This window comes from Echeneis naucrates, chromosome 22 (assembly GCF_900963305.1).
Source record: "Echeneis naucrates chromosome 22, fEcheNa1.1, whole genome shotgun sequence".
Lineage (NCBI taxonomy): Eukaryota > Metazoa > Chordata > Actinopteri > Carangiformes > Echeneidae > Echeneis > Echeneis naucrates.
In genome coordinates this window covers 6,505,277-6,531,833 of record NC_042532.1, presented here as the reverse complement: position 1 = coordinate 6,531,833, position 26,557 = coordinate 6,505,277, and the positions used below count along the sequence as shown (strand labels likewise).

Sequence of the window (26,557 nt, the reverse complement as noted above, 5' to 3'; positions counted from 1 at the left end):
CTGCGGACATGCGCAGTGTGACGCCTCCGGCTGCTTCCCGGCGACTCCACCCCTTCTCCTGCAGACGAAGGCATGGCGAGCACCGAGACCAGGAGGGAGTGTGAGACGGAGGGCTGCAGCAAGGACGCCAAACTCCAGTGTCCCACATGTATCAAGCTTGGCATTCAAGGCTCCTATTTCTGCTCTCAGGTACTGCCTTTCCCCTTCCCGGCTGGCTCGGTTTAAATGTCGCCTGTGGTCGCACACCGAGGCCCCCCTTGCTCTTATCACGAGGCTGCTAATGCTAACCGCCAAGCTAGGTGAGCATGTGTAGGTGCTCGGCTAAACCCCTCTAATAGCGTATCAGCTGAACTTTAACCTATGCCCTCTGGCTGTGTGATGCCGCACAGATTGCCGGGGATGAATAATGCAGCCGGCGACTATAACCGATCCTGTCTCTATCTCAGGCCAAGGGGGAAGAGGTTTAACTAGCTAACTGCAAGTTGGCTAGCGAAAGTCACTGGTCCAAACTCTCTGTCCAAAATAGAACACCCCACAGAATAAAAAGATCTTTTGACGGGAGCGTTAAACTGAGTAAGAAGCATGTATGTTGGGGTATCCCACCAGTTCAATGGGCTGCAAGGGGTGATAACTTGAGTTGTGAAGTAGTGCAGAGTTCATTTTGCGTGACAGATGACTTGGTGCCATGATGTTTGACTCTCATCCTGGTACTCCACGACAGCTGTCAGGTTAAAGATGAGCTGCTGCTCAACCTCACACTGGACTGAGTGTCACCTGTTGATTTACTCTACATGCTGAGCTTGTGCACAGTATGAGTACTAAATGCATTGTCAGAACTATTGTGACAATCGTATCATCAGTCATCATACAGGAGGTTGTAAGAAGTCAAGTGAGTTAATGCCACATCGATAATGTTTCAGTAAGCTGCTTTTTACTGAAGATTTCTCTGAGCCTATACCATGTTTTAAATGCTGGGAAAACGTTAAATCCAGGAATAATATCTGGATCTAATGCTGTATTCTCTCAGTTAAAAACCTTATTACAGGTTAGAGGGGAGTTTAAACGCTCTTGTGGTGTGCCATGGTATTTGACCCTATGGGTCTTTGCTGTGGTAGTAGCTTTGGCAGCGCAATCTGACCCTGCGCTCTGTATTTCCTCTCTCTCTGCCAGCTGTCCAATTAAGGTGCACAATTTTCAACAAATGGCAAGGTGACTGAGACATAAACACATAACGGGACATATTGGGAAAACGGCCAACATTTTTAGTTGGGTTTGAATTAGGGTTGTAATCATTGTCAAACCAAGATTAAAGCCACAAGACCAATATCCCTAATCTTGTCTTGCAATGCCGGATGATCGCATTGTGACTGCAGTTGTCATGGGACTAATTTGATTGAGTGAGCACATATTCTAGAGACAAGTTAGCAAGAAAAACTGCTGTGGTTAATTTGTAATTTACAGTTTGAATAAGATGCATATCAGCATAAATTTAGCAACTGTGTGTGTAATTGTTAGCTTAGTCAAGTGCGCTTCAGGGCACAATATGCAATGTATCTGTAATGTCTTTATTTATTTTCAGGAATGTTTCAAAGGGAGCTGGGCGTCTCACAAGTTGCTGCACAAAAAAGCAAGTATGTGCCACTGTCAGTCATGCAAAATGCCAGCATCAAGCTTTGTGTTGGACCCAAATAATATAAATACAATAAATACATGCATGTGATTGCATGTTGGTTTATAATAGAGGCAATTTTAGGTTTACCTTTACATGATCTTTTTTCAGAACCTGTTAGAAAAATTGAGTGGATCACATTCCTGACTGTGAATTGACATAGTTGTTTCAGATGCTTTAGAGACCTTGTTATATTTTGTTAGAGGAGGACAAGAACCAGAATGAATCTAAGAACTGTGTGGAAAAGGACATTAACACAGATCCATGGCCAGGCTACCGCTACACAGGAAAACTTCGTCCTCACTATCCGCTGGTAAGTTTTTCTTTTTTTTTTTTTTTTTTTGTGTGTGTCTCCATTCAGCTGTACTCAAAGGTGTTTAACTCATTTGCACAGTTTTATCAAAATTTTTACTCTCATTTACCCCAAACTCCTCTAATAGTGGCAGCAACTTGGACAGGAAAGTTTCCCCATATATGACCCTTGTTAACCACAACCTTTAAATGTCAACTGCTCCTTTGTGACAAAATTCTGCAAATTGTTCGAAGAAAGTTTGTCAGCTTATTCAGCAAGTTTTCATGCTTTACAAAGTATATAAACTCCTTTAAGCAGAGATGATAAACCTTAAGAGCTACACACTATACCCATATATTTTTAACAGCTTAAAATTCATACAGTTATACCTGTTGCTGTGTCCATCTGTTGGATGTGTCAAAACAATTATTGAAAATACTGAAGGGCACTTGGGAGACAGAGAGAAAGATAGAGTAACAGGGCAATGTTAATAATTGTATGTGATTGCTTTAAATATTCTGTCAAACATTACTTCGTGTGAATTAAACAAAGCAATTTGTCCATTGTCTCCAATTTTGTAGACTCCCATGAGACTCGTACCTAGTGACATCCAAAGACCTGACTATGCTGATCATCCTAGAGGTAACCACACTTCTTTCTTACAAGATATAGATAAATATTTTGGGACTTTTTCATGACTTTGTGCGGACAGTAAGTGGCAGCAAGGTGGCCAGGAATCAAGGAAAGAGCAAGGTGAATGATATGCACAACCAGTCAAAAATTTTGAGACTTTCTCATTGAAATGAATGGGAAAGTGTGTCCAAAGTTTGAATCATACTGCAGGTCCCGTGTTTGGACTCAACACTAACTACTTGACTATCTCCACTGACAATATCTTACTATATTATTGTTTTGATATATCTTTAATTTTGGCCCATTGTCTACTTGAGTGAGTTTGGTATTATCCTTTAAAACAATGTGGTTTTTTTTTTTTTTTTTTTAGATGTCACCTAACCCTTCTTTTTTCCCCTTCAACAAACCAGTTCAGCAGTTAGAAGGCTATATTCCTCAAGGCTCTGGCAGAATTGCTTGCATCACTTGAGACAATTTGTCTTATTTGACAGTCCACAGTACATGCCACAGTCGAGTGATAATCACCTTGAGAGGTATTAGCAATCACTTGTTATATTTGATTTGGCGCAGTGGTGCTTATGGGATGATGTGTCCCTCAAAAGGGCAGGATGTCTCATTGGTGTTGTTGGTCAGTTTGTTTAGAAATGACCCACTGGTTTTAGCCTTTGACAAAAAACAAACCAGTTTTTTTTGTTTGCAGAAGAACTGTCAGATTCCTATGGGCAGATTGCCACGGAGAGGATCACTGCTTTTAATTCTTATGACTCCGTGCTCTCACCCAGCACCACCCTGAGCACAACCTACTTGTTCTTAGTTCAAAGTGTTAAAAACTGAGATACTGAAAAGTCAAAATCACTTGAGCAGGATGTGCCCTCTGAGCACTTCACCATCATAAATGATACCGCCTTGAAATTACCCATTATAGTTGCAGTCCTCCACAAGTACCAATCAGAATAGCTTACCTACTGGACGAGTGAAGAGTTCACACTTGCACCTCTGCAACCCATTGAGGATTTGATCATTACAGTATGTTAGCCAGAGCTTCAAGCTGCTGAAGTTCTGTCTCAGTGTGTCGGGACAATGTGGTCATCCATGCATATAGATTTTTGCATGAATACACAGATGAGTTGATGCGTTTTGTGATGGCAGGGGAAGAGCTCTTCAGCAAGAGAATAGGTAGATTAACTCACAGCCCTGTAGGCAATGCCGAAGACAGAACTGAATGAAGAACAAGACCAGCGTCTGTTCAAGTTTAATAACAATTGAAAGTAAAAGCCGTTCATGAACAAGCTCTTGTCTCAATTGAACAAATGTATGCCATATTGAAAGTGCTTTCTAATAATATTCTTTTAAAGTGAAAACTAAATTAAAACCACACACATGACCCAGTGTGGTGGTGAGTTTTCTCAGTAGGAATGTTAGTGAAGTATAATGAGTAAAAATAGGGCAGGATTCATCAATTGAAATGTAATATCATATCAAATATTGCTTAACAGGGCAATTTTTAAGATTTATTACTGAGTGATTTATTTATTTTTTTTTTTTTTTTTTCACTTTTTTTTGAAATTTGTGTTTAGTCTGTTAAACAGCCCATTAATCCCTCAGTATGAACTCTTTCAACCACTGGCTTGATTATCAAAAACTGCTGGACTGATTAATGGTGACATAAACATGCTGCTAGGCCTGCTGTCACCAGTTTCTTTTTGTGGTAATTAAGAAGAGCCGCAACTGTCCTGCCTTGGTGGTGTCTGTTTTTGCAATTCATTCATTGTGCAACCATGGCAACCTCTCCATCCTTGTCTTCCAACTGCATAGATCCATACTCAGGTAGTCATGGTTACAGTTGCCTTTGATTCTGTGGTGAGGTCCATTCAAGGATGGGAGCACAATTGTAACAGGCTAATGTTTCTTAATACACCACAGTGACTGAGCTCAATTCAAATCTGTTCTTCATTTGATTTGATCTGCTTTGTAAACATGTACATTGACAATATTTACCGCTTCCTAGAAGAGAACCTTTTCATTATGACACTCTGTGCACACTGATTTTCTTTGTGTCTTTTCTGAGCTGCTCTATCGAAGTGTAAGTAAATCAAATTGATGGTTGCACTCACACTGTAGGCTCTTGGGGTCAAAAGAAGAGTTGTATTTGTGTAATTGTACACAAACCTGTCTAAAGTCTCCGTTGCTAGGCAACTGCTCATGTTCATTCAGCAATCATCTTATTGAGTTAATAAATTATAGATCAGCGAATTTTTGATTACTCTAATGCTTCAACCAACAGATATTTAAATATGCTTCTAATGTGCTTTTCAGGCTAGAACAGACAGTAAAATATGCTCTGATCTTGTTTGATCTATAGTTGTATTGCAGGCAGTCTGATTTATTGTCAAGCTGAATGCGCTGACACCTGTGTCTCTGTTGTTTCCTATAACAGTAACAGTCCCACTCTGCTCCTCCGAGTCAACAGTGTGAGTGTCATAAGAGTCTGCCTCTGCTCAGGTGCTGATGCTGTAGTTTGTTCTCTGCAGGAACAGCTAGTTATCCATTGCACCATAGCACTTGCAAGACAATGTTAGGTTTAGACAGTCAGTTAAGATATTGTGTTTGGTGTATGTATGATGTGTGAAAGGCATAATAATTAAAAAAACATAGTAACAAGCCATACTAACATGAGAAAAAAACATTAAAAACATTAAAGCAATTGTATTTGCACACCATCAGGACAAGGGCTAAAATTAAATATGAGTTTTAATGAGAGATTTAAAAGTCAATGCTGACATTGTATACCCAGTGTAACTGTAAAGTAGGCATGTATGTCATAGTTGTGACGTAGCCTAATCACATCACAAAAAAAAAAAGAGTCTGTATTTCAAATGTCATTAGAAGATTTTGCATCACAAGTATATACATCCAGTCTTAGGTTCTAGTCCTGGCTTTCTGAGAATAGACTTTGCTTTCACTGTAGTGAGTAGAGATGCATTTGCTCTTCAGAATGGATGAAACTGAACTTAAGTTCATGGTCTGGAGTTGAATTAATTCTGTACTATCTGACTTGTTGGAGCTGCTTGGAGTCAGACACCACAGAAGGTAAAACTTAACAATAAGGGTGAAAATAATGTAAGGTGCCTTGTCTCAGGCTAGCTTGTTATAAAACATTTATGTAGTCTGTGCTTTCACTGGTTAATGGTTGAAATTGCAAAAATTTATTTATTTTGCCACAAATACAGTTTGCAAGTATGTAAATACAAGTCTATATTTAAGTGTCCTGTCAGCCAGATGACTTTACTCAGCTGTCACTGTCATTGGAAAATGGATTAGGAGAATGTAAATGCAGCTGCGATGTCCCCAGTTGATGCTGAATCTGAAAATTGACAGAAGAGAATTGTTTTACAAGGCCCCATATGAGTATCGATGTGTAAGTGACACTAGTTATCTTTCCGTGTTTCTGTCCATAGGGATGTCCGAGTCTGAGCAGTTCCTGAAGGGGACGTCGCAGATCAAGATCCTGTGTCCCGAGGACATTGAGGCCATGAGAGTCGTGTGCAAGGTAACAAAATTAACAAACACATTTTCATTTACTGAGTTCTACTTATTGCAAGTTGGTAGTAATGCTCGTCATTTGCAGCTGGCACGTGAAGTCCTTGACATTGCCGCCATGATGGTGAAACCAGGAGTTACAACAGAAGAAATTGATCACGCTGTACATCTGGTATGTTCACACATACTTGTGCGCGCACACACACACACACACACACACACACATATATATTGAAGGCTCCTCTTTGTGATCTAATGTCGCTCCTTATGTACTATACCCACTGTGTATGATGGGACCATATAGTCCTCCTATTGGCAGTTTATATTCCCATTGTTTTTAGCCTTGCAGGTGGCTCCAGTGTTGGCTGCGTTATTCAGTTGTTATGTACTGAAATAGCTCCCAAACTACTGGATAGCTTCACCCTTTAAGAATAAAGCCCATTGACATTTCTTTCAGGACCATTGTGAGGTTTACTGCTGTGTTTTGTTTTTTTTTTTTTTTTAAGTGATGGGTCTCAACAATTATAGAATGGATACCTGTGAAATTTGGCGCTGAGATCTTGCACCATCACCATGTAATGACTTTCCCATCGCCCTCAGCTGGGTTTGATGCTATATATCAATTACCAAAAACGGAATAAAGTAGGATTATATCCAAGTAAATATCTGGTAATCATCAACTTGTTAGCGTGGTCTTTGAGTATGTGAGCATGCTGATGTTAGCATTTAGCTCAAAGTACTGTAGTTCTGTGTCTCTTTGCCTCAGAAGCTTGTCCTGTCCTGCAGTACACATACTGCTGATAAATGATGCAAGAGCAAGTTTCTACATAGTTCCCCTACCCCACTCACCCTCCTGCTGTGGAAAAACAATTCAACAGCAGTTCTTTTTACACAAATTTAAATACACTATTACTTCTTATGTAATATTGCTTAAGCTCATCCTTGTCCCTTGTACAGATGTAATTTGAACTCACTCTGTGGCAATTTCTACAGGGCAGCAACTTGTGTGGGGAGGACTAACTAATCTCTTTACGTTACCTGTCCTTCATTTGTGATTTATCTGTTCAGGCCTGTACAGCGAGGAATTGCTACCCTTCCCCTCTCAACTACTACAACTTCCCCAAATCCTGCTGCACATCCGTCAATGAAGTCATATGTCATGGCATCCCGGACAGAAGACTACTACAAGATGGAGATATCCTCAATGGTATGCTCATTGCACTGCCTCACCATCAGTGACAGTATCATCTCTATGACTGATTTAAATATTTTGTTTAAACCAAGCAAAATATAAATGACTCACTGGAGATTTGCCTGTATGTCAGCAAACTTGACGAAACTGTAATTTAGAAAAACAAATTCAATTTCTAAGTTTAGAAAAGTTTTCATGAAGGCTGAAGAAAGAAGGTGGTGTTACACTTCTCCCTGATAAATGGTTTTAGCAGCATTCTTAAATGGTGTCAGCAGGAGATCGGCCGATTTTAGCCTTGTTATGAATATTTTTGCTGAGGCAATATCTTCCATCAGCCACTCCTCTCACGACCTCAGATGGAGAACTTGCATGCAACTCATCTCTCGCTGTGTGGTCCGACAAGACAAATTGTTTCATTAACCTTTATCAGTGGGGCTTTGCTAGTCAGATTTTCTGCTAGCAGACATTTCACCTTAAATGGGAAGCATTCCTGTTTACCCACCAGGAGCTCCAACTTCATCAGCAATTTTTTAAAAAGTGAAGATTTTGTTTGGCTGCATAAACAGGTTGATTTTTTTATTTTTTTTTTTATGAGCATGCATGTTCACATTTTCAGACTGATTGTGTACTATACTACCTTACTAGGTAAACCTAGTAGAATTGAGTTTTGCATTGCCTCCACTGTATTCATCATCTCATCCTTACGCAGTGGACATAACCGTCTACCACAATGGTTTCCATGGTGACCTCAACGAAACCTTCTTTGTTGGAGAGGTGGATGAAGGTGCAAAGAAGCTGGTTCAGACCACATATGAATGCCTTATGCAAGCCATCGACTCTGGTAGGTTTTTCAACTACACTTTCTTTTATTTTACTGATTCTGCAGATGTCCAATGGAATGGAAACAACTCCGCTTTCGCTGTTTTGGTCTATTAATAGTTTGAAGCCACATTCAGACATTCTCAGTTACTATTTTATTTGACTTTTGAGACCTTGCAGCAAGGTTTTAGCAATGAAGGTTTTTTTTAGCACACATACAAATGTTGTTTTGAAATAAGTAAATTGGCCTAATTATTATTATAAGCTCATCTTTGCTTATTGAAAAAAACGTTGGACAAAACGCATTAACTTGACAAATCAAGTTATTGCCAAATAATGCCCTTTGAAGCCAATTCAAGAGTGCTGGCATTACATAGTTTGTCCACCAGGGAGCATTGACATTTTAGAGCAAGTTGAAGTTGTTTATTTTTAGATATAGATTTATACATGCATATTAATTAATTACATTTTTTTCCAGTGTAAAGAATGTGTTTAAGTAGTGCAATGGTTTGCACTGTCGCATCTTGCTGTGCCCTGTGGGTACGCAGGGGTTTAATTCCTCAGTACAAAGATGTCCCCAATCGGTAACTCTAAATTACCCATAGGGGTGAGTGTCACTGGTTGTCTTTATCTCTAGTTTCTGCATCTGCTATGTTATGATTTATTAAACTCTGGTAATATTCTCATAATGCTATCACTGGTCAGGTTATTAACTACAGTTAATAAAAGCGGATATGCGTCATGCTTACTTCTTTGCTTATGTGTTCACAGTGAAGCCTGGTATTCGTTACAGAGAGCTGGGTAACATCATCCAGAAGCATGCTCAGGCCAATGGTTTTTCAGTGGTGCGGAGCTACTGTGGCCACGGCATCCACAGACTTTTCCACACCGCTCCCAATGTGCCACACTATGCCAGTACGTAGTCATGTACTGTCCATGATCAGAGTCTTCAGCTCTCATTTACTTTATCGTTTCCTTTCATTAGTATGACTTCTTTATTTATTCATTTCCCAGAAAACAAAGCTGTTGGAGTTATGAAACCAGGCCATGTGTTTACCATAGAGCCCATGATATGTGAAGGTAAGTGCATAATACAAAAATCTAGGAATAAATATGATTTGAATTAATGTAAATTACATCATTCTAAAGGTGCACAAAAATTTGCACCTTTAAAATGAGAATAAATTATGAAATAGAAAATAAAATAGAGAAAACTGTCTCTGTCAGGATCAGGGAAGATAACAGGAGTGAAGGAAAATAAGCAGTGCATATTTTTTAGCTGAAATCATGTATGTGAAGCCAAAACTCAATTTTCACTCAGTTTTCACACAAGCATAGGCATAAGAATGAGGAGGGCTTCATGCTGTTGACTGGCTAGCAGTAGCTTAAATGGTGTTTATAGCAGCAGACCGAGTCCTGCCTTCCAACAGGTCATTTAAGAATTTATACCTCTGGGGTATTCAGTGAGTGTTTGCAGGATTTGGAGCGTTTGTTTTGGCATCTCTGTTTTATTGATAGCGTTTAGTCCAAAGCCTTGTGTGTGTATGTTTGTGTGAAATATCTCAGGTGGCTGGCAAGATGAGACATGGCCCGATGGCTGGACGGCAGTAACCAGAGACGGAAAGCGCTCGGCTCAGTTTGAACACACCCTGCTGGTGACAGAGACCGGTTGCGAGATCCTCACCCGCCGCTTGGAAGAAAACGGTCGCGCTCATTTCCTGAGTCAAATGTAGGCCGGACCAGAACATGCCAAGGACTGGACTGTGCAGACACAGACCCCCAGCACCTCTGGGTCTCACACACAAATATTCACATCTCAAGAGGCACCACTCCCAGAGCTCAGTGTAACTGGCTCTCATTGGTCTTTACATTAAATATCAGTTCCTCAAAGTAAATGGAAGTACTTGAATGTGTCTTGCAGCAAATGTGGATTGCTTTATTAGTGAAAACTGTATCTTTTGAAGGAAATATGAGAGTATTTATAAGAATTGGTTTTGCTTAGACGTCAGGCTTTACATCAGACCTGCTCTGGCCTCTGGATGAGAGCGCCCAGAGCTTTGACCAGATGTTTAGTTGTTATGTGATATGCGGAGCTCAGGGCAAATCCAACTAGTACAGCATGCAAAGCTTCATTTCATGCTCATGTTCATAATCAGCCTTCATATGAATTTATCAGAGATGGATTAAAAAGAACCAGCAATAGTAGAGATACAGGAGAGTACCAGGGAACAGGGTCAACAAGTCACACATGTTCACAAACTACCAAGTTATTTTAGAGCACTGGGCATACACACCGGGCTGAAAAGCTTTTTTAAAGCATGACGCAATTAATGCAATGCGTTGAAAGGCGGTGTTGAATGAATTTAGGTATTTATTAATGTATTTGTCAACAACTCTAACTCTGTGGGATTCCAACTGCTTTCTATATTTAAACAGTTTATAATTACATTATAAATAATAAAATTTAATAAAATGCAGTTGACGAATGTCCCCGAAGTTGCAATTGTTGACAAATACTGTTTTTTCATAAAAATTAGAAATGTCTTTAAAAGCGTGCCTGCTAAATTAAGCTTGGATTTGGGTTTGATGTTTTAGAAAACATGGCTTTTGCTTTGTTGCTGAAGATCAATTAACATCTCTTACATGTAAGTTACATATGAAGCTACATCTATACATTTAGCATAGCTTAGTTTAGAATAAAGATGGAAAACATGGGGAGGCAGGTAGTTTGGTTTTGTCCAAAGCTGTAAAACTTGTCATACATCTTTGTAGAGAAACAAGCCAAATAGAGCATATCACATACATAAATTAGCTACTGTGGTGCTGTTTAATAAACATAGTTCAGTGACTTTTAGTATAAAGACTGGACCTGAGGAATCAGCCAGTCTGGGCTTGTCTGAAGGTGAAAATTGAATCCAATTGATGGCAGTAACACTCATCAAGTACCTAATTTCACTGTCCACCATATCTAATTCAATGTCCAAACTTTTTGCATAAATGACAAGTTGTGTTTTTATATTTGCATTAGTTATGTAGTGTTTAAACTTTGGACAGAATCATCCTAGCCATTTCCCCGTCTCCTAGTTTTTATTCAAAAATAGTCCAAGCTAAGATAGTCATGGCCTGACTAAAGCTTCATATTTAACAGACAGACATGAGAGTGGTATCAAGAATCTTATTTGACTCTTTGCAAGAAAGCAAATAAATATATTCCCAACTTGCTGGAGCTTTTGTCATGTACTTATTTTGTTGGGAAAATGATAAATTTGCTGATTAATTGCTACATACCAGCTCCAGGTCAACTATCACTGCAGTATTTTTCCTTTTAGCATCCACAAAAGAAGCAATCTTACGCTATTGGTTTATACTGAATGTGGCTATTATTAGTGCACAGCTAGTCTGGGACAATAGTCTTGGTTGCTAAGAGAATTGTGATCCAATCACACAACATGTAGGTACTTATCCAGGATAAGATTAATGTTGATAGGAACCCTCATCTTCATTGACATGAAGTCGTTGAAGTGTTCAACCTGTTAATCCTGCTTTAAGGAGTACTCCTTTGGTGTCTTGTGTTTCCAATAGCCCTGGTGTAGCAAACTGAGCCTTAACGTGTGAATCTAGGACTTAAGAGGCACACTGACTGACGTTTCCCCCGTATCTCAGCTGACACCCTTCACCTTGATATGGGGGTTTTCCTGGTGTGAGCAGCATTCATTATTTCTACATATTCAGAGGACTAATGCGATCATGTTTCTCTGCCATCTTTGTATTTCTTCTAATGGAGTAATAAATGACTCTTCTATAGCTCTGGACGAGTATGTGTGTTCATAAAGACGTGTGAACTGTGGATGAAGTATAATACAACTTCAAAAAAGTTTTGTCCAGAAAGACAGGTCAGTCAAAATGCTGCCAATGAAGAACGGAGTAATTGTAATATGAGTGTGCCATCTTGTCATAGAAAAGGCTGGTTGTACTTTCCATACTTTTTGCCAAACTATCCTGCTAAATTCGTAATTTAGAACAAATTGTGCAAAGTGTCACGAGCCATCCTCACAGTGCAGACAGCCCACAGCAGCACAAGCTTCAATTGTTGGACGTACAAATCAGCAAATTAGTGCAACAGCACAGGAAATTCTTGATTCTTTAATAACATGCCTATCAGCAGTATTGTACCAATTAACTAATGTCAGGACAGAAGCCAGACATTTCAGATGTCATAGAAAGTAGAACAAAGACAAAGAGATGCAATAGGTTTTGACTGTGATGGTATTGGGCTAAGTGTACTTGGTTTTCCAACATTACAGGATTACATTAGCTTGCAATATTTTGGGTGATTAAAGGAACAGTTGATATCTTGGGGAATATACTAATTTGCCTATAAACTCAGTACAAAACAATCAACAAATGATGTGCAGTCCTTGCATCTTTTTATTAATGCGGGATTTCATGTAGTTTACTTAAAAGTTTGACCCTAAACTTTATCTCTAAAATTTAGCTTTCATGGCATTTTCACTTTGTGTTTACAGTTTATTAGTAAAGAGAGGGGAACAAGGTCTGAGCTTTGTGCTGTAGACATTTCAGTTTTGTGGCACATTTTGGCTTCTTCTGTCTACTTTATATTAACGTTATTGCAACACACATAGTCTGTAATAGCATTTATCCTCCGCCTAGTCCCCTGAAATACCAAATTCCTGACCTTTGGATAAATTACACATATGGTTAAATTACAAAATGGTTACTTACTGTTTGACCTTTTTATTGCAAAATGCCATCTATTACTTTACATCTATGCTTTGCTAAATCCAGCCTGTGGTGGAGAGAATGAGACTGGTTCATTCATGAATCTTAAATACCTACATCCTTTGGGTATTTCTTGACTCAGACCTGCATTCATCACCACAGAAATACTGCCTAGGCCAAATGGATATTTGCTGAGCTGTTGACAAGTTTTATGTTAGCAGCACAGCTGGGTACAAGGCGTCGCTCCAATCCTCACGTCGCGAGTTGGTTACAGTTTGAGTGAGCATTTTCAAAGTGGAAGTGAATTCCCCCTAATGTCAGAGAGACTTCCATTTACAGTGAAAAGCTTGTGTGCTCATTGTAAACCAGGCAAGAGACTAAAACATTCCCCGCGCTCCAAACCCTACAGAGATGATGCTTAAAGGACGCTTTGCAACTGTTTCAACGTTACAGACTCTATCTGCAGCAGTTTCCAGCATGACACTTGATCAGACCTTTGTGCTGGTATTGCTCCCCTTTTCCAAGTCTTTATCGATTAATGACCTGCCTACACCAGTGCCGTTCGGCTGTTTGTTGCACTCCCTCATTGTTCATTCAGTCTACATCAAAAGATATTTCTGAATAATCTTGTTTTGGTTCCTCTGTTTTATCTCTTAACAATGTTTTCTCCGTGTGTTCCTTCAGGGGGGGAAATGCAGATCAAAGAGGTGTCTGACTGTGCATTGTTCAAATGAAACCGACTCAGACAGGGAGCTGAATGATTATTTATTAAACTAAGCAAAGTAAACATGGAGTGACATTTTGGTTTTCTTCACTCCTCCGCGTCTAGAACTGAAGGACGACACGGATGCTGAAAGAGGAAAATGGGATTAGTCCGTGAATGTAGGACTTTTTCAAAGGCTTAAAGTACACAATTGGTGCTTTTATTTGAACGAAGGCATCTCAAGGCTTCGCACATCTCATCACATCTCTATCCTCAACAGAAGGCACCAGTGATGGATAAGGTCTTGGCAGACTTTACCCTGAGGGACACCAAAGCAGCACGCACATTAGCATAACAAACAACCTGAGCACGTATCCTGAATCAAGGCTTACCACTTCCCAGCATGCATGAGGCTGAAACCATCAGCTATCTTCTCGAAGGGCAAAGTGTGAGTCACAAATTCATCCACTTTGATCTTTTTGTTCATGTACTCCTCCACCAGCTTGGGAACACTGTCGACACTCTTGTATCCTGGGAGAAAGTGTGAAAGTGCCACCGTTGACTCACACATTTGTTAAAGCAAAGTAAATGTCAGGAAAGTGAAGAAGCATGCAACATATCCTGCTACAGAAATTTACACAACATAGTTTCCACAAAAATGACCACCTGGAAACAAAGTGTGCTAAAACTACGCCTACGTGTTTGTCAGTTTAAAGTTTTGTAACAGCCTGGATTTCGGCCTGAGTCACAACACAGTTAGTGCTCAAAAGGAGTGAGTAGTTTGCTTTGTGCAGCCTGTGCTCATTATGTGAGAGCTGGGTGTGAGAACGTGGAGGAGGTAAACTTCTTTAGGCCTCGGTTTGGATCATAGCATGAAAAAGCACTGGAATTCAGTGCTAAAGGAATGAAAAAAAATAACACATGCAACTGTTGCAACAGGAAGAGTGACGTGAGTTTCCCCGGAGGCATGAATGATTGTACAATGGCTGGTGGCAATCTGTCATATTATTGGACTGACCAACTCGTCCACACCTCCAGAGCTACACCATTAGCATGGCTGAAAACACAGGCCCGACATGCACCATGCTCACACAGTGGACCAAACACTTGTTGGAAATACACTTGTTATGACGATATGTCTGAAATCTTAAGATGCTGCTGACTCACTGTTTTGTTGTTTTTTTTTATATATATATATATGGAATAAAAAAAGATTGATTTACTTTTATTAGTTTATCAGCACAAAAACCTTATCTTGAATCAAGGTCAAATATAATCCAAAAAAAAGTCCTCATGACAACTGAGTTACCTCCAAAGGCAGTGCCTTTCCATGTGCGTCCGGTGACCAGCTGGAAGGGTCGGGTGGAGATCTCTTGTCCGGCTGCTGCCACCCCAATAATGACGCTGGTGCCCCATCCTTTATGGCAGGCCTCCAGGGCTGCTCTCTGCCATAAAGAAACAGCGTGAGGACATTATCACCTCAGTCTGATCATATGAGCAGCTGACTACAAACTCGCCCCTAATATATTTCAACACTGACGACTCTCTTTTAAAGCCTTGTGTGCAGGGATTTCTTTCTTTGGTGAGCTTTGTGATGCTACCCAAACAGGTGCTAGTTTTATTTTTTATTTTTTTGGTTTATTTGTTTTGTTTCCTTCCATTAAAGATAGTTGCATTTTTATTCATTAGCAGATTAATTCATTTTGCCTCTCACCATGATGGCCACATTGCCCACACATTCAAAAGAGTAGTCCACGCCCCCATCTGTCATCTCCACCAGGACCTCTTGGATCGGCTTGCTGTGCTCCTTTGGGTTCACGACGTCCGTGGCCCCGAACCCCCGGGCGGTTGGAAACTTGTCCGGGTTGAGATCGACTCCAATAATCCTGACTGCCCCAGCTGCTTTGCAGCCCATGATTGCTGCGAGGCCCAGCGCCCCCAGGCCGAACACCGCACAGGTTGACCCAGCCTCCACCTGCAGGGAGAGCAATGGCAGGAGGAAAGTAGAGGTCAACGCATCTCAGTGCACAGCAGCAGAAATATGAATAATGCTGAAGGGAGCATAACACAACTTTAACCCCGCAAGTTAATGCTACATTAGGGCAGGAAAACACGTTTTGCATATGTTGGCTAGGCTTTTTGTGTGGGACCTAAATGACTAATAAAGGCTCCCATTTACAATACAAATGTATGCACATGTTGCTGTTAAGTAGGAAGGAGCAAAGGCTTCACCTTAGTTTGTGTGTTAGTATTTTAATACTATACTTCTAATACTTTAGAATGAAAATTTACGAACCAATGTTGATGGTACTGCATGTAAAGTCGGTGGATGACCAAAATTAGTTATTCTTGAGTAATGTTGTCGTTGGGGCATTTCACTCAAAAACCCAAATGTGAACACCATGGTGGCACTAAAGAAAAGGTCAATCAAAATCAAAGTGTTCGTGCCTACAAAGTGGTGGGGCTAAATAATAGGCAATTCACAGCGTGCTGGAATGGATTATTGATTTTTGGACCAACTTGGCACAAAGAGAAATTTGTTGTTTTCAACATGACCAAGTGTCCAAGGCTGCTCAGGCTAAAAGGCTTGGCAATGTGCTGAGAGGATAATCAGATGTATTCAAAAGAGCAATTCTGCACACTTCAACTTGTAACTGCCTTTTAATTATTCATGCACTAAATCTGTGTCTCCTTGACACAAGACTCAAGGGTACCGGAGTTTTATGACATATATGGATGCAATGTTTAAGAGAGAAAATGTACAACAAGCACTAAGAGATTTGAATCAAAATGACAAAACACTTAATAAACCATTAACAGCACTCATAGTTTGCTATTAACCTACTTTTTATTTCCCCCATTATTTGGAAAAAGGAGCCTGACGTTTATATGTTTCCACATAATATCTCACAGTGGATATCAGAGCCTGGCTGCAATAAGTTTCATGTTACGTTGTTGCTTACTTTGGCTGTGTTTAAAGCAGCTCCATATCCAGTGGTGATCCCACAGCCCAGCAGGCAGACCTTATCCAGAGGGGCTCTTTGGTCCACTTTGGCCAGGGAGATATCAGCCACCACGGTGTACTCAGAGAATGTGCTGCAACCCATAAAATGGAAAAGGCTCTTGCCTTTGCAGGAGAAGCGGGTTGTCCCATCCGGCATTAAGCCTTTGCCTTGAGTAAGCCTGAAATGAAAAAAAAAAAGAAAAAAAGCTGATCAGTGGAACAGCACAAAGCAAGAAGGTATTTCAGAGGAGCTGTGACCCCAGACTTACCTGATCTTTTGACACAAGTTGGTTTTGGGGTTTTTACAGAACTTGCACTCTCCACACTGCGGAACATACAAAGGTATGACTGTGTCCCCTGAAATATAAGCACAGTGTTACTACTGCCAACGTCATTCCCTCTTTTGTAATATATTCAATGTTGCATGAGGAGGGAAGGCAACCTGGTTGAAACTTTGTGACTCCCTCTCCAACGCTCTCCACAACGCCAGCACCCTCATGGCCCAGCACTACGGGGAACACTCCTTCAGGGTCAGAGCCGCTCAGCGTGTATGAGTCGGTGTGACAGATCCCTGTGGCCACTACCTGAAATGCACAATCCATCAGCTTTGAGAATTTCTGTCTCCAGGTCAGGTGCCAATTCTTATCTAGTGCTTATTTAAATTTACGACTTAATTAAAAGCATCAGTGATTTGCGAGCATATTTTTAAATTGAAATGATATTATTGGTGTACAGACTGTATTAAAACAAGGAGCAGACATCAGGTAATGCTGTATGAGGAATAAAGGCGACAACACACAGCACATACATGCAGCAACTTATGGAAGTGTGAAGTACACTGTAGTGTCAGATAATGACTGACTTTGACTCATATGGTACCTTCAGCAGAAGTTACCATATTTAGTCACTTGCCTGATGAAGGGTGAAAACCAGTGGTGAAGAACCAGCGAAAAAAGAAAACTGGACATAAACATTTTAACAAGACCACTGTTCTTTGCAGTTTGTTTTTTTTTCTTCCTGTTTTGGGTTGTTTGTTTTACACATTAGAGGGAAGAAAAGCATGAACATTTCCTTTGTTCCGTCTGGAATTTGTATTATTTGCAAAGATAACGTTCCTTCCTTTCGCATATTTGATAATACACAAAATCTAGGAATGAATTGTCGAATCACATTAGATTTAAAAAAAAAAAAAACACGACACGATACTGATCGCTGATTCGCTGCTGATGTTTCTTAGATGCATGCGAGACGCATCTGTGCGCGTGTCGTGAAGAATCTAATTCAGACCAATTAAAAGAGAGCCTCAGGTCACATGCTTATCAAGGGCCTACACTGGATTCTGCATTATGAATGCTTCACTTCAGGAAGTGCATAAAATAAAATAAAAACAATTTTAGAACCAAATTAATATTTAAGCAACATTTAATTACTATTGACAGCCACCCACAGACAGAAACAACACAATCTTTTAATAATTATTTGTGCCTTACACGCATGTTTGTTTTTTCTTTTGATTTTCATCTCTTGATTTGATGGGTTAACTAGCACCCTCCACTGACCAGCCGCCACTGGTTAAAACAGACAAGCATTGAAAATGAGCTGATCATTATATCACATACACGCACACACACACACACACACATGAAGGGGTGACTAAAGTGTAAGTGCAACTGAAATCCGGCCTGAGTGTTTACCTTAAGGCGAACCTCCCCAGCTTTAGGAGGGTCCACTGCCACCTCCTCCATGACGAGAGGTTTCCCAGCCTCCCATGCTACTGCAGCTCTGCACTGGATCACCTTCAACACAACACCCAGATACTTCAGCTGGTCTGGAATCTGTCACCATAATAACTCTCTGGACATTTAACTCAATTCAGTGCTATAGCAGAGGGAGTCTCTTTATGGGAATGAAGGAGAATAAATCACAGTTGGCTTCTTTGGGCTAAAATAAATCACAGTCCGATCAGTTCCTCTTCTCTGTTCCTCCACCCACTGAATTTAATTCAACTATTGAGCACCGCCGCAGATGTTTTTCTCAGCTGTCGCGTAGAAATGCTGAAACAACAGGACGTTTGAATGGGAAGACTTCCCAGAGACATGGCAAACTCTGCTTTTTGTCTATTAGAGCCCCACCTCCATATCTTTGTAGAGTAAATATCCCTTCTGCTCTGTAAACATTTGACCTAGCAGATAAAAGATCCAGCTGGTCCTGACAGTGTTCTTCGTGTGACATTTGTTGTACTTATAGTGCTGTATAGGAGAAGTCAGCATGCTTACCTTTCCAGTAGTCGCCATGTCCTTTCACAAGTGGAACTTTACTCACAGTGCTGGATAAGAGCCAAAGGTCTATCAAGGTTTGAACCAATCATGGCGAGGCCCTACCCACATGGGGCTGGGTGTTCAACCAAGCCTTGCTGCTGCTGATCTTTCCACTCCACACAATGCGTTTACTCCCTCTTATCTCCTAACACCGCAGCAGTTTTTTTTCTTTTTTTTTTTGATAAATCCAAGGTAGTCACAAGATAGTCTTCTAGTTCAGATCTACTAATTATTATAAACATAGTTAACTTTTGTCGTGTCCTTCAAATTCATTTTCCTTCAAAGAAAGGACTGTAGCTTGTTAATATTAATTAGCTCAAAATTCATGAGCCAAAAAGCAGATGGAAAGAAAGGATTTCTCAGGATTGATAATCATGCTGTACATTTTTGGATCTGTTATGACGTTATGGGGCTTTGGTCCTGTAGCAATCATAGCCATAATCACATTTAGCTTCTCTTATTTCCTGAAAATAGACCAGCTCCTTATCATAATCAGTATTGTTTCAGAGCAAACACAAAGGTAAAGGATAGTAGAAGGGTAAGTATATTGCCATTGGGAAAAATACATATCTCTCAATTTAATTTTCATTTTGAAAGTCCAGTAGTTTTATATGCAACCATAATGATCCAGACAATATAATCTGATTGCTGCTGTGAAAGAAAATGTTCTAATGTTATCGAACTCATAATTCTGCTCATCCCTAATGTGGCTTACAAACCAGGTTAGAAAGTGAATAATGTAATGATGTTGTTTGCTACTTCTGTCGGACTCTGGCCCAGGTCTGTGTTCATTTATTTATCTTTGCATCTTGGTGCTGATTTACAAGACAATAGATGAATATTGTATAAACTGAAGTGAGATAATTACAGCGTTTTTGTTTTGTTTTTTTTCTTTACCATAAAATCTCACGGATACCACCAATAGCGGTAATTACATGCTGCTTTATGGTCTCATGAACAAAATCTGGAACCTCTTGTAGCAGAATAATAACAATTCTTCATGCCGAACTAAGCAAACATTAATAAAATGAAAAAAGCATACAAATAAATACATATCTGAATGGTGTATGTAAATTACAGCTAAAACACGAATGGAAAACTTTTACTGATGTTCAAAAAATAATTGTTTCTCTCTGTTTATTAATTTGTCAGCAGGATTATGCAAAATCTTGGCAATAAATTTGCGCCAAACTTGGTGGGGGGGATGGGATGCGTTCACTAAATTTTGGTGTCAGGGAATAGTTGGCTTAGGAGCTATCAAGTGTCATTTAAATCAAACCAGAAGAGCCAAACAAGCAGGTCAGAGACCCTGATCTGTTTACACATTTTATTTTGCTCCATAAACAATCATGCTTGTTTAGATCATCAAATAAACAGAGTAGATAGTTCTCACAAACAGTCTGCGTGTAATCCAGTCAGCATACTGTACGTGCCTGTTAGGACATCCGACGTGTCTCTTGTGTGAAATTTGAATGATCATTTTGTTGGTCTTACTTTGGAGAAACACTCAGGACTGTTCGGATGCTGCAGAGAAGAGAAGAAAAAAAAAAAACAACAAAAAAACAAAATCTGAGCAGACCTTCGCCTGTTTCCATTGTGCGTGTGATGTTATTGAGTGATTTATGATGAAAAAAGTATTGGAATGTACATCTACCATTTGCCACCTTTCATCAGTTCAATGGCGTCATTGATCTGGTCCAGCGTCATGTTGTGAGTGATAAACTCATCCACCATCACCTTTTTGTCCAGGTAGGCCTTAACCATCTGAGTCACACCATCCTTACTCTTAAAGCCTGCGTTACAAAACACACGGACTCACAAAAAAGCCCAGTCTTATTTGAGTCATTTCAGACAAAAGCACAAAAGGCTTTTCATCTCCAGAGATTCATTATAGCCATCGGTGGAATTACAGAAGACGACTGATACCGTTGCTATCAGGTTCTTTTATATACGATAACACATTTTTGTGTGTCTTTGTGCACGTGCATTCGATTCTGTGTTTGTGTGTTTGGTGTATGTGCTCACGTGTCCTGTATGGGTCGGAAAAGGCTCTATTCTTGGACTCACCTAATACTTGTCAAGACGCCAGTACTAAATGTCTAAATGCTAAATGTCTTTCATCTGCAAAGGGCCACGTTCAGGTGTAGCCAACTGCATCACGACTCAATCAACACACACACACACACACACACACAAACAAAAGACAGAGTATTTGATGCTTACAACACAACCAGTGACACATTCTGATGTTTAGCTCAAAGCAGAGGGCGTCATAGGGTTGAACTAGTAGCTACACTATCCTCTAAAGGCCAAGAAAAACAGGCACCGAACACCATTAAAGCTAATTTACCTTGCAATTTCTCTGTTAGATCGAGTATTACGCCTCCAATGTTGTTTTACCGGCAGAACTGCAGTTTAATCCACAGAATCAGCTTTCAAGAACTTTTCAAGAAACTAACTGCAATCAGTAAAGTCAAGTAAGTGTTTACTTATTACATATTTAAGTGACAACACTGATGATTAAACTTCTATCAGAGTGCTGAAAAATATCTACTTTTTATTCTATTGGAATTTTATATTTGCATTTTTGTGCAATCAATGTATTCATACTTTTACATATTTTTTTTTTATCTCTTGTCAACAGATCAGCATTTTTGTTGTAATCCAGCTCATAAATATTGTGGATATACAACATGAACTAAATATGGATATCAAATAAATAATAAATGTCATAAAGACAAATTCATTTTAGCCTCACCTCCAAACAGACAGCCCTTCCATGTGCGTCCAACCATGAGCTGAACCGGTCGGGTGGCCAAGTCTTTCAGCTCCGTCCAGCCAACGATGACACTGACGCCCCAGCCCACAACACAGGACTCCAAGGCGCTGCGCTAGATGAGGAGAAACACAGGGTCACAGGGTCAGCGGGCTCCTACCAGGAGGATAGACGTGCAGCGTGACACGCTGAGGAAACATGTAACCTAATGACTCAGCATTTCTTCAACACTGAGTGCTGGGAGAATAAAAAACAACCCATAAGCTCAGTTGACTTTGATTAAAACAGAATTTATTCCCATTTAGGTCCTGACTAATAACAATAACAAGACATGCTCAGCTGATGCTCAATATCTGCAGTCTCAAAAGGGAGTTGCACAACACACAAATGTCCTCACCATGATTTCTACATTCCCAACGCACTCCAGAGAGTAGTCCACTCCTCCTCCAGTCATCTCTGCCAGCACTTGGCTGATGGGTTTGCTGTGATCATTGGGGTTCACGAAGTCGGTGGCACCGAACACTTTGGCCTTCTCAAACTTATCTGGATTGATGTCAACAGCAAAAATCCTCTTGGCCCCTGCAGCCTTACAGCCCATGACTGCAGCCAGACCCACAGCTCCCAGACCGAACACGGCACAGGTGGAGTCGGGCTCAACCTTTAATGAAAGAGTCTTGTGTCAACATGATGTTGTGCATTGGAGGGCTTTCTGTCATGACAGAAAACAGTCTAATGTAAATAGCAATATTAATAAAAACATCATCATTGATTAAACTGTCCCCAGAAGTCAACCATTCGTACGTTGGCAACATTAACTGCTGCTCCATATCCGGTGCAAATCCCACATCCAAGGAGACAGACTTTGTCCAGAGGGGCAGCGGGGTCGATCTTAGCCACAGCGATCTGGTTCACCACAGTGTACTCAGAGAAGGTGCTGGTTCCTCCGAAGAGCATCAACTTCTTCCCCTTACAGGAGAGCCTGGATGGTGGCCCCGGCATCCCCTCTCTAATAAGAAGGGCGCTGAACAAGATAATATTTGACATAGAAAAATGTCTTCATCAGACAGCACCTGTAGATATCCTGAATAAAGTCTTCGTGTTTAAATGAATGAAGGCAGAATGAAGAATGAGGAGGCGATGGAGGGGATGGCAAATATTAAAGAAGCTCACCTCGTGTTTTCACAATGGTTAGTCTTTGGACTCTTACAGAAGCGGCACTCTCTACACTGGGACAAGAAAATGGGAATCACCTTGTCCCCTGAAAGTCAAAAACATGACTTTTACACAAACTTGTAGAATGACGCAAAAATAAATTCAGAAACACAAAAACACGCCTCAGTTTACCTCACCAAGTGTCAGCTTCATACTTCTGTTACGTCAGTTACAATGTGTTAACAGCAACACGGAGAATGTATTGAAAGATATGCATCCTTTATTTTAATTCATTGGCCTGCAATTCAGTACCTTATGTAAGGCCTCACTCTTGTGGGTAATCCTGCCATCTGTGGTGTTGAATCCAAAATGGTTTCACACATTGTTTCTCAGATGGTCTGTTAGATTGTCCATTTTGAACTCAAACAGATCATTGCAGCCTGAACATATACAGATATTTTTTTCAGATCTGTTATAAAAGTGACACCCCAAACTGATCACTTTGGACGGCATCAGGCCGGCCTCTAAAGCCCCTCTTGCTGAAGTAAACACATTCCAGTTCCTACACACAGCTAGTGTATTTCCCAAACGTTCACTAATTAAAAATGGACCTGGCTGAAATTCAGTGACTCCGGGCCCGACGCTCTCTACAATGCCAGCTGCCTCATGGCCGAAGACCACTGGGTAGCAGATATCAGCCAAATTCTCCAAAAGGCAGTACAGATCTGAACGGCACACTGAAGTTGCCACGATCTGAAAACACAACGACAATTACAGGGAAAGACTGATGAGCTTGACTTTCCAATCAGGAGAGATGCTTTCACGCTACTGATTTTCATTTTTAGCACTAATATCTAATATATCTCAAAAGGCATATTAATAGCTGTACTAAACAGGTTATTTTGATCTGGAGGAACACTAACCACCCCCAATAACAACAGTGTTGCAACACACCAGGTATGTACATGGAAGTCAGGGGTCTCTCACCTTGATGCGGACTTCGTTGGCCTGGGGCGGGGCTACCTCTATCTCCTCAATCACCAAAGGCTTTCTGGGAGCCCAGGCAACTGCTGCCTTGCATTTGATAACCTGAAATTGAGCACTATGAGTTATGGAATATGTTGCAGTTAAAACTTTTTCCAGATGCTCCAAGGATCACTTTGTGACCCCGGGTTTGTTAAAAAAAACAAAAAAGCAAAACAACAACAACAACAAACTTGCTGAACTTGAAACACTTTATCTACTAGATTCTGCTGCATCCAAGATATCACACATTCCAATTCCTAACGGCCTGAAGCGTTGGGCGAATCTAGCTAGACATTGAAATGGACCATGTTCCTACCCTCTGTTCTTGTACCTTTGCTAGCCCCCAGTTGGGCAAAAATCTATTTTATTCTATAAGTTCCAGAGCTGGAGTTTTCATTCGTTTGACCTATAGCAAACAGCTGCAGCTGTACTCGTTAAAGTGGATTTACGTTCTGTAACTTCAGTGTTGCCCACCACCCAGCATATAACCCAGACTGGATTCCTAAACTAAGTGCAGGAAAACTATTCACTAGGGATGAACAAGCACGCCACTATCCGTATCTGTATCTGTATCTGTATGCCAGTTCTGACTCGGACATACCAGAAGTGGGCGTGGTTTACACGAAAGTTATATTTTTAATCCTGAAATTGATATGGGTTGATATATATGTATATATGTATTTATCTACAGCTTAATTTGTATGACACTAAGGGAAAAAGCCGGACTGGTGGAGAAACATTGCATGTAGCACCGCTTCTGTTACGAATCGAGTGTGTACCCCATAAAGGGGGGCAGATTTGAAACGTTTGGGTTCTAAAAAGCTATTTTAAAATGATGATGTAGCCTAACTTTTTTTTTTTTGTATCGCTCTTAGTTTAAGTGATGATCTGCCATGTTGAAATCACGTTTTAAGCTGGACAATGTTTTTTTTAATATTTCTCCTCCGGTGGGCGTGGCTTCCTCGGTATGACGCGTTGCGCTCTGTCCTATCACAGGACGCCCTGAGGAGGCTTCTCATTCCGCCCAGCATGGATACTGACTCTTATTATTCTTACTTGTGAAAATTGCTATATCGGTACCTCAACCGTACTATTTACTTTTCTTGTTCATGGCATCCTTTCATAAGGTTTCATTTGTTTACCAAACAAGACAGAACATCAGCGAAACAAATCCCGACAGACCGATGCTGGTGAGGGCATAGAATTGTTTGACTGGGATTAAATGCTGACAGCCGTCTTTTTATTTCACTGCGTTGGTGTTTAATCTTTCACAGCTGTGCCAGTGAGCAGCGAAAAACCAAAACAAAAAAGTTAATACAAAGCAAAAGTTAAAAGTCCAACTTTGTGGACTTTAATCTACCACCATTAGTTAAGTAGTTTGCCATCTCTATCATCCCCTGTGGAAAGATGAGCTATTTTATCTCCCCACAAACAGCCTTCACAACATCAGTAAGTTGCTTTTGTAAGAAGTGAGAAAGAAAAAAGAGAGACGTAAAATTATTCTTACACAGAGCCGTTCTGTTCAAATTGCATATTTAAACACTGCAAAATAATGCACATGGAGGAATTTCCACATTTGTCTATATTATGATATTACACTCACCCACCATCTGGCCACTGAATTTAAATCAGATTCACAAACATGGATTATCTACACTACACATTTGCACATACTATTCTTGAATGAACGTCTATGTATGTTCTGTTACTGTGATGTTGGTACACGTATCTTGTGCATGAAGTTTCACAGTGTGCTTAAATATATGATTCATATATACAGATTCAAATCTGTGTTCATGAAATAAACTCATGAAAAGACATCCAGATAAATGGTGGATTGCACTCACCTTGCCTGCTGTGGCCATTTTTGGCGAAAAGATGAATGAAAAATGAGCAAGAGAGGAGTTGAGAGAAGTCTGCTGCTGGAACACGGTAATGAGGGGGAGTCTGAACTACAGTTCCTGTTCACGTCTTGCTGCTCCAGTAAAAATCAGAAAAAGTTCACTTGGGCAGGGATTGGCTGCACTTAGTAACCAACGAAAACAGGACACTGGCTGTAAATCACGTAAATATGCACTTTAAATATACGAAATTATTGAAATAAAATAATGATCAAATTAAATAAATTACATTTTGAGATTTAGAGGCTTATTTAAATATGTTTTACTTAAAAGAATTTTAAAAGAGTTTAAAGAGCTTAAAAGAGTTTTAAAAGAATAGGCTAACATGGTGGGAAATGGTGGGCAGCTTTGATCCTTCTTGGGGGCTTTTTGTCCTCATAGTATTGTGCCCCGTCATTAAGTGAAAAAGGGAAAAATGACAGAGACTAATGATCACACTACTTCCACTGACTTCGGTCCATTTATTCTGTCATATCTGTACTTGTACATGTATTTTAGGTTGCAAGTATCAAACTGTCATCCTGTATTTGCTGCGATAAAGCGGATTTTAAAAGGTTAACCCCAGACAGGCACGTTTTTGTCTCAGTTGAGGAGATTTGAGGACCATAAATCACAAAAGGCACCAACATCTGTCAAAGTTTTATTACATGAAACTACATCATTTCAATGCTAATTTAACGGGGTGTCTTAACATCTACTAGCTCATGCTGTTATGACATTTGGAGAAAATAAAAGTTATCCTCCACCCAAGAAAATTAGATCACCTTGAAGATATTACATTTTAAAGAGTCA

At 40.2% G+C, this 26,557-nt stretch overlaps 3 protein-coding genes across 3 annotated transcripts; 1 reads left to right on the top strand and 2 right to left on the bottom strand.

Moving 5' to 3' along the window:
• Positions 1 to 51: 51 nt before the first annotated feature.
• metap1 (methionyl aminopeptidase 1) lies at positions 52 to 11,955 on the top strand. Its single transcript, XM_029493816.1, has 11 exons — positions 52 to 189; positions 1,580 to 1,631; positions 1,873 to 1,982; positions 2,543 to 2,603; positions 6,053 to 6,144; positions 6,223 to 6,306; positions 7,203 to 7,341; positions 8,036 to 8,167; positions 8,917 to 9,060; positions 9,160 to 9,225; positions 9,712 to 11,955. The coding sequence occupies exons 1-11, from the start codon at positions 73 to 75 to the stop codon at positions 9,876 to 9,878; spliced, it is 1,164 nt and encodes a 387-aa protein (XP_029349676.1). The 5' UTR covers positions 52 to 72; the 3' UTR covers positions 9,879 to 11,955.
• A 1,678-nt stretch (positions 11,956 to 13,633) lies between these two features.
• Positions 13,634 to 18,905, bottom strand: LOC115035613 (alcohol dehydrogenase class-3 chain L). The gene is made up of 9 exons (XM_029493521.1): positions 18,869 to 18,905; positions 18,287 to 18,388; positions 17,035 to 17,176; positions 16,862 to 16,949; positions 16,552 to 16,771; positions 15,303 to 15,563; positions 14,898 to 15,033; positions 13,981 to 14,119; positions 13,634 to 13,735 (listed from the first exon to the last, which is right to left on the bottom strand). Exons 1-9 carry the CDS (start codon positions 18,884 to 18,886, stop codon positions 13,711 to 13,713), a joined length of 1,131 nt encoding a protein of 376 aa, XP_029349381.1. The 5' UTR covers positions 18,887 to 18,905; the 3' UTR covers positions 13,634 to 13,710.
• A 1,327-nt stretch (positions 18,906 to 20,232) lies between these two features.
• Positions 20,233 to 25,782, bottom strand: LOC115036451 (alcohol dehydrogenase 1-like). Its single transcript, XM_029494646.1, has 9 exons — positions 25,712 to 25,782; positions 23,826 to 23,927; positions 23,450 to 23,591; positions 22,857 to 22,944; positions 22,488 to 22,707; positions 22,084 to 22,344; positions 21,669 to 21,801; positions 20,565 to 20,703; positions 20,233 to 20,434 (listed from the first exon to the last, which is right to left on the bottom strand). Exons 1-9 carry the CDS (start codon positions 25,727 to 25,729, stop codon positions 20,401 to 20,403), a joined length of 1,137 nt encoding a protein of 378 aa, XP_029350506.1. The 5' UTR covers positions 25,730 to 25,782; the 3' UTR covers positions 20,233 to 20,400.
• Positions 25,783 to 26,557: the final 775 nt, after the last annotated feature.

Excerpts from the sequence above, each read along its gene's own strand:
- metap1 (XM_029493816.1), top strand. The coding sequence starts at position 73 with ATGGCGAGCACCGAGACCAGGAGGGAGTGTGAGACGGAGGGCTGCAGC. Across the intron at positions 190-1,579 it reads GCTCCTATTTCTGCTCTCAG|GAATGTTTCAAAGGGAGCTG; the intron begins GTACTGCCTTTC and ends ATTTATTTTCAG. Across the intron at positions 1,632-1,872 it reads GTTGCTGCACAAAAAAGCAA|AGGAGGACAAGAACCAGAAT; the intron begins GTATGTGCCACT and ends ATATTTTGTTAG.
- LOC115035613 (XM_029493521.1), bottom strand. Across the intron at positions 14,120-14,897 it reads GAAAGGCACTGCCTTTGGAG|GATACAAGAGTGTCGACAGT; the intron begins GTAACTCAGTTG and ends ACTTTCTCCCAG. Across the intron at positions 13,736-13,980 it reads CTCATGCATGCTGGGAAGTG|CATCCGTGTCGTCCTTCAGT; the intron begins GTAAGCCTTGAT and ends TTCCTCTTTCAG.
- LOC115036451 (XM_029494646.1), bottom strand. Across the intron at positions 22,945-23,449 it reads AGTCACTGAATTTCAGCCAG|GGGACAAGGTGATTCCCATT; the intron begins GTCCATTTTTAA and ends TTTGACTTTCAG. Across the intron at positions 20,435-20,564 it reads CTGATGAAAGGTGGCAAATG|CATCCGAACAGTCCTGAGTG; the intron begins GTAGATGTACAT and ends TCTTCTCTGCAG.